The sequence below is a fragment of the Sebastes fasciatus genome, chromosome 7, assembly GCF_043250625.1.
Source record: "Sebastes fasciatus isolate fSebFas1 chromosome 7, fSebFas1.pri, whole genome shotgun sequence".
Lineage (NCBI taxonomy): Eukaryota > Metazoa > Chordata > Actinopteri > Perciformes > Sebastidae > Sebastes > Sebastes fasciatus.
Window position 1 is genome coordinate 301272 of NC_133801.1, and position 7500 is coordinate 308771.

At 43.6% G+C, this 7500-nt stretch overlaps 1 protein-coding gene and 1 pseudogene across 2 annotated transcripts in view; both read right to left on the reverse strand.

Moving 5' to 3' along the window:
- LOC141770997 (segment polarity protein dishevelled homolog DVL-3-like) overlaps positions 1-4128 on the reverse strand; it is a 37891-nt pseudogene extending 33763 nt beyond the window's left edge.
- Positions 4129-5223: 1095 nt separating this feature from the next.
- The window catches only part of rnpepl1 (arginyl aminopeptidase like 1), a 30143-nt gene continuing 27866 nt past the window's right edge, over positions 5224-7500 (reverse strand). For both annotated transcript variants that reach the window (XM_074640850.1, XM_074640849.1), the window contains exons 10-11: positions 7270-7412; positions 5224-7145 (exon numbers count right to left, since the gene is read on the reverse strand). In XM_074640850.1, the coding sequence (XP_074496951.1) occupies positions 6840-7145; positions 7270-7412 (449 nt within the window). In that variant the 3' untranslated portion in view covers positions 5224-6839. The remainder of the gene's footprint in view (positions 7146-7269; positions 7413-7500) is intronic.

Here is a 7500-nt window from a genome sequence, read left to right on the forward strand (position 1 = left end):
CGCTATCTCCCATGTATTTGTGAAACCTTACGATTGTTCGGTCCCGTTTCCTCGAGGACGTTGACAGATGTGAACTTGTGCGGCAGATTTCTGACTGTATTCACTTTGTGCTACAGGAAGTTAGCGTGTTAGCATGTTAGCATGTTAGCGGAGATGCTGCACCTTTAAACAGCTGTTATCTGTAGTCAGGAATATGGTGTTGAGCTGTGTGTCAGGGGAGACAGGTGAGACAGGTAGACTACTCACTGGAAGGAAGGGGGTCTGGAGTCTCCGATCACACCTGTCCTCTCGATGGGGGGCGGAGCCAAGCTGGTGGGCGTGGCTATAGACTGGAGGTCTGACCCCCTGAAATCTGACTGACAGGTGTCTGAAGACACCAGCTGGAGAGAGAGGAACACCTGAGAGTCAGTGAGCAGGTCACAGGTGAGTGTGAGTGTGTGTGTATGTGTGTGTGTGTGTGTGTGTGTGTGTGTGTGTGTGTGTGTGTGTGTGTGTGTGTGTGTGTGTGTGTGGTGTGTGCGTGGTGTGTGTGTGTGTGTCTGACCCAGCAGACGACTCGTCCATTCACAAAGGGCAGTCTGGCGTCATCATCACTGATCTCCTCTTTGACCACCCTGTTAACACACACACATCTTCTTCATCATCATCATCATCATCATCATCACTATAACATATATATACTGTGTATATATATATATATATATATATGGAGGAAAACTGAGTTTATGAGTTCAGGTTCTGATTATGGATCAGTTCTGAGTTCTGAGTTCTGAGTGCGTTCAGTAACCATGACGACGGGATTTTATCTCCAAAAAGGAAGGTGAGTCCCCACAAGGTGACTGTGTTAACAGACTGATGTCCCCATAACGTCAGAAATACAGACACACACACACACACACCCAGAGTGATGTTAAATTTTTATTCTTTTATTTATTAATAAATTCTTCATTCAGAGACGGGTTTAATAATCTGAGTTATATAACAGACTGTCCCTGTGTGTGTGTTTCTGTTTGTTAAGCAGCTTTAACCCCCCCCCCCAACATCTGTAGTGATGATCACATTAATATAGAACATGAACTCAGTCAGCTAGGACTCTCTCATACTGCGTCTATAGATTAATCATTAATGTTATGTACATGTTGTATAAGGTGTCTGTTTAGAGGAACCAGATGTTGTATAACGTGTCTGTTCAGAGGAACCAGATGTTGTATAACGTGTCTGTTCAGAGGAACCAGATGTTGTATAAGGTGTCTGTTCAGAGGAACCAGATGTTGTATAACGTGTCTGTTTAGAGGAACCAAATGTTGTATAACGTGTCTGTTTAGAGGAACCAGATGTTGTATAAGGTGTCTGTTCAGAGGAACCAGATGTTGTATAACGTGTCTGTTCAGAGGAACCAGATGTAACGTGTCTGTTCAGAGGAACCAGATGTTGTATAAGGTGTCTGTTTAGAGGAACCAGATGTTGTATAAGGTGTCTGTTCAGAGGAACCAGATGTTGTATAACGTGTCTGTTCAGAGGAACCAGATGTTGTATAACGTGTCTGTTCAGAGGAACCAGATGTTGTATAAGGTGTCTGTTCAGAGGAACCAGATGTTGTATAACGTGTCTGTTTAGAGGAACCAAATGTTGTATAACGTGTCTGTTTAGAGGAACCAGATGTTGTATAAGGTGTCTGTTCAGAGGAACCAGATGTTGTATAACGTGTCTGTTCAGAGGAACCAGATGTAACGTGTCTGTTCAGAGGAACCAGATGTTGTATAAGGTGTCTGTTTAGAGGAACCAGATGTTGTATAAGGTGTCTGTTCAGAGGAACCAGATGTTGTATAACGTGTCTGTTCAGAGGAACCAGATGTTGTATAATGTGTCTGTTCAGAGGAACCAGATGTTGTATAACGTGTCTGTTCAGAGGAACCAGATGTTGTATAATGTGTCTGTTCAGAGGAACCAGATGTTGTATAATGTGTCTGTTCAGAGGAACCAGATGTTGTATAAGGTGTCTGTTCAGAGGAACCAGATGTTGTATAAGGTGTCTGTTCAGAGGAACCAGATGTTGTATAACGTGTCTGTTCAGAGGAACCAGATGTTGTATAATGTGTCTGTTCAGAGGAACCAGATGTTGTATAACGTGTCTGTTCAGAGGAACCAGATGTTGTATAAGGTGTCTGTTCAGAGGAACCAGATGTTGTATAACGTGTCTGTTCAGAGGAACCAGATGTTGTATAATGTGTCTGTTCAGAGGAACCAGATGTTGTATAACGTGTCTGTTTAGAGGAACCAGATGTTGTATAATGTGTCTGTTCAGAGGAACCAGATGTTGTATAATGTGTCTGTTCAGAGGAACCAGATGTTGTATAACGTGTCTGTTTAGAGGAACCAGATGTTGTATAATGTGTCTGTTCAGAGGAACCAGATGTTGTATAATGTGTCTGTTCAGAGGAACCAGATGTTGTATAACGTGTCTGTTTAGAGGAACCAGATGTTGTATAACGTGTCTGTTCAGAGGAACCAGATGTTGTATAACGTGTCTGTTTAGAGGAACCAGATGTTGTATAACGTGTCTGTTCAGAGGAACCAGATGTTGTATAACGTGTCTGTTTAGAGGAACCAGATGTTGTATAACGTGTCTGTTCAGAGGAACCAGCTCCAGTCTCTCCAGTCTCTCAGCCACCAGACTCCATTCATAAAAGCAGTGATTTAACAGCAGCTGCTCTCCGGCTGCATCCATCGCTCAGTCACTTTGTGTTGTTGTGTGACTTTAAAGGACTGTTTCTCTGAATGGAGTCTGGTGGCTGAAGAGGAGAAACAGAGCGTCCACATTAAACTGATGTTCATTCCTTTAGACGTCTAAAACCAGACTCCATTATTAACAATTATTCATCATAATCATTTATTCATTATTAATAATTATAATAATAATAATAATAATAATACATTTAAAATAATAAAATAAATAAATAATAATAATGGACCTGCCCTTTAAAGACCAGGACCAGGACAAGGACCAGGACCAGGACCGGGACTGGGACCAGGACCGGGACTGGGACCGGGACCGGGACCGGGACCAGGACCAGGACCAGGACCAGGCCCAAGACCAGGACCAGGACCAGGATCAGGACCAGGCCCAGGCCCAGGACCAGGACCAGGACCAGGAGTTTACAGCTGCTGAGTCTCTAAATCTGATCCAGATTAAACGTCGTTCATCAGGTCACATGACCAACATGACGTCATAATACAAATATAAATAATAAAATATCAACACGTACCGTCTCTACTCTAAATACACAGTATTAATACTTCATGTACTCTAAATACACAGTATTAATACTTTATGTACTCTAAATACACAGTATTAATACTTTATGTACTCTAAATACACAGTATTAATACTCCATGTACTCTAAATACACAGTATTAATACTTTATGTACTCTAAATACACAGTATTAATACTTTATGTACTCTAAATACACAGTATTAATACTTCATGTACTCTAAATACACAGTATTAATACTTTATGTACTCTAAATACACAGTATTAATACTTTATGTACTCTAAATACACAGTATTAATACTTTATGTACTCTAAATACACAGTATTAATACTTTATGTACTCTAAATACACAGTATTAATACTCCATGTACTCCAGTGAATGATTAATCATCATTAATAACAGTACCAGTGACGTCATCAGGACGTCATCATTAGTACCAGTGACGTCATCAGGACGTCATCATTAGTACCAGTGACGTCATCAGGACGTCATCTCACCCGAAGTCGTCGTCCTCGGATTTGAAGTAGAACCGGACCGAGCCGAACCGGACCGAGCTGGGTTTGTTCAGGACCTGTTTGAAGTCCGCCAGGGTGACGCGCTGCGCGGGCACGTTGATCCGGATCAGGTAGGGGGTCTCCTGGTCCTCCAGGTGGTAGACGACCCGGGTCTCCATGCTGTCCCCCATCACCACCCGGGACCGGGACCGGGACCAGACCGGAGGAGACACACCTGTCCTCCTGTCTGTCTGTCTGCAGGTCTGCAGGTCTCCGGTCCAGATGGGTCCAGATGTGTCTGCAGGTCTGTGATGCGCTCAGCCTCCACCGGAAGCCGCCGCCGTCAAGACTGACACAATAAGATACACCACTTCCGTTTAAGCCCTACAAAATAAAAGCACACCGATTGTTGATGAGCCTGGTCCTCCTCCTCAGACCAGGTCCCGAGTCCAGAACCAGAACCAGAGGGGGATCCGGTTCTATCTGAGTCCAGTTTGTCTTTTATTGTTTTAAACAACAGTTATATTTATATTTAAATATATTATATTTATATTTTGCTTCTTTGGATCTGATTATTATTATTATGATTAAAAGTTATTAATATTACTAATATTAATAACTAGATAAATTCAGTCAGAAGCAGGGAAATGAAGTATGAGTTATATACATATATTATATATATATCACATGATATATATATAATATATATATATTATATATATATATACTGTATTTATACGGTAGAGTCTTTCTCTCCATCCGTCAGAGTAGTAATAACTGTCATCTTTTATATTTATGGTTTATTATTTATCCTCGTCTCTAAATGCTTCAAACTGCATTTTCCGCTTTTATTTTGAAGGCAACGCCACAGATCTTCCGGTATATTTCGGGATTTTATTATGAAAAATTCCAACTTTACATTTCCGGTTTTTTATTGAACTCTTTTAAAAATAAAAGCAGAGAAATGACTTGAGATATTTTATTGTGAAATATTAGAGCATGTTTCTTCCCTTCAAAATAAATGTTTTAAATACATGACAGAGAGGACCTGAACCGGACCTGATCCGGACCTGAACTGGACCTGAACCGGACCTGATCCGGACCTGAACTGGACCTGATCCAGACCTGATCCAGACCTGAACCGGACCCACCAACACATCCTGGAGACACAAAGCAACCATCTGTAGTTTCAAGTGTTTATTTGTAGTCCAACATTCCCTCTGTGAAGAGGTGTTCACTGACAGCTGGGAACGGTGGGACGTTTCTGCTTCAAATCAGTTTTTGTGCCAAAAATATATAAATAAAATAATATTTCTGTGTTGTTGTGGTTTTAACCTCTCAGGTATCGATCGGTTATCGGCCGCTAACTGATCCGGGTCCAGTTCACAGCGACTCAGAGGTACTGCTACTTGAACTTGTTTTCAGAATACAAATGCTGTGACTCAGTGAAACTGCAGTTTAAAGTATTTTTATTGCTTCTGAATTTAAAAACAGTCAGGATTTAACATTAAAGGGACGAAGACGAGCAGAATGAAGCTCTCGGTTCCCCGGGGCAGTGAATGCAGCATTAAGGCCACTCGGGTGGAAGTCTGCTGGTTATTACATTTACTGCTGAGTCATGCTGAGTCATGTGACACGCTGAGTCATGGTCAGTCAGAATCAGGAGGTAGAGTTGAAGATCAAACTAGTTTCTGTGTTGAAGATGGATCTGGAGCCAGTAGTTCGCTGACGTAGCGACAGTGAACGCATCGTTCCTCCTCCTGAGCTACAGGTCATCATAATAATCATAATAATCATAATAATAATAATAATAATAATAATCATAATAATTATCACGACTCACAACACTGAAGTTGTGGAGGCTGGTTTGTGTCAGGAGGAGCTCACCATGACACACCAACCAAGCAGATATACAGTATGTATATATATATATATATATATACATACTGTATACACAAACACATATATACATATACTAACTATTATTTCTAAACACAATCATTAGTTTTGATGTTTTTCAGTGATTTTCTGACGAAGACTAATCAATAATCAATAAGGTTAACGGTGTTAACAGATGAAGGATGTTTTAAGGCCAGAATACTCTGAAGGTACTCAAAGTACTCAGAGTACTCAGAGTACTCAGAGTACTCAGTTACACTTCCTCTTCCTGTCAGAGACGAGCCTCCAGACTGTCAGAGATAATCAATGAAGACGATCAATAATCAACAAGGTGAGACGACCTGCTGCTGAGACACGTCCCCCTGTCGTCCTCTGGTTTACAGTCAGCACGTAGAAAAGACTCTGAGACCGCTGACGTCCAATCAGAGGACCCGTCTGACAACGTCCAATCAGAGGACCCGTCTGAGAACGTCCAATCAGAGGACCCGTCTGAGAACGTCCAATCAGAGGACCCGTCTGACAACGTCCAATCAGAGGACCCGTCTGAGAACGTCCAATCAGAGGACCCGTCTGAGAACGTCCAATCAGAGGACCCGTCTGAGAACGTCCAATCAGAGGACCCGTCTGACAACGTCCAATCAGAGGACCCGTCTGAGAACGTCCAATCAGAGGACCCGTCTGACAACGTCCAATCAGAGGACCCGTCTGAGAACGTCCAATCAGAGGACCCGTCTGAGAATGTCCAATCAGAGGACCCGTCTGAGAATGTCCAATCAGAGGACCCGTCTGACAACGTCCAATCAGAGGACCCGTCTGAGAATGTCCAATCAGAGGACCCGTCTGACAACGTCCAATCAGAGGACCCGTCTGAGAACGTCCAATCAGAGGACCCGTCTGAGAACGTCCAATCAGAGGACCCGTCTGAGAACGTCCAATCAGAGGACCCGTCTGAGGGTTTGAGCAGCTCAGAGTTAAAAGGACCTGATGAACGTGTCAAGTCTGATTTGAGCTGCAGCTGTCGTCCTTAAAAAACAGTCACATGATCAGTCACATGATCATCATAAAGCAGCAGCCCATCTCTGGAGTGAACTTCCTGTAGTACGGACTTTTCTTCATCACAGTGTTTAAACTTTCAGCGTCTGTAGTTCCGCCGGCGGGACGCGTGGATTTCACGCGGAGACGTTAACGTCCCGCAGAGCGATGGCGGTGTTAGTCCCGGCAGTAGCAGCGGAGGCGGTTGCCGTGGCGGCGGGCTGAGGGCAGGGGGAGGAGGATGGGGAGGGGGGTACAATGGACAGAGCGGGGCCGTTCTGATTGGTCGGGGCGGCGCCGTTCTGGAACAGGATCTGCTGTAACGTCCGTCTGAGGTTTGGATGCAGGCGGCGCTGAGTCTGGTTGAAAATCTCCACGGCAACGCATTTCATCACCCCGGCAACCAGGTCGTCATACAGCGGCACCGTATACATCCTGGACGTCTGCGGAGAGTCATCAGTTAACATTAGACGTGACGGTAATGTTGCTCTACTCCTGTTCTAGTAACAAGTACGACTAAATACTGCAGTAGAAGTACTATGTGTAGTAGTAGTACTGTGTTCTCACGTGTTTGTGGAGGAAGGCTCGGACTCGAGGCAGTTCGGGGTAGAAGGAGTTTCTGACCACCAGCTGCAGCCAGCGGATCAGAACCTCAGCGTTCAGACCGTCAAACAGGGACGAGTAGCAGGAAGACAGGCTGGACATCACACCTGGACACAGAGACAGACAGACAGAGACAGATTAGCAGTACTACAGTAGTAGTAGTAGTAGTATTAGTAGTACTACAGTAGTAGCAGT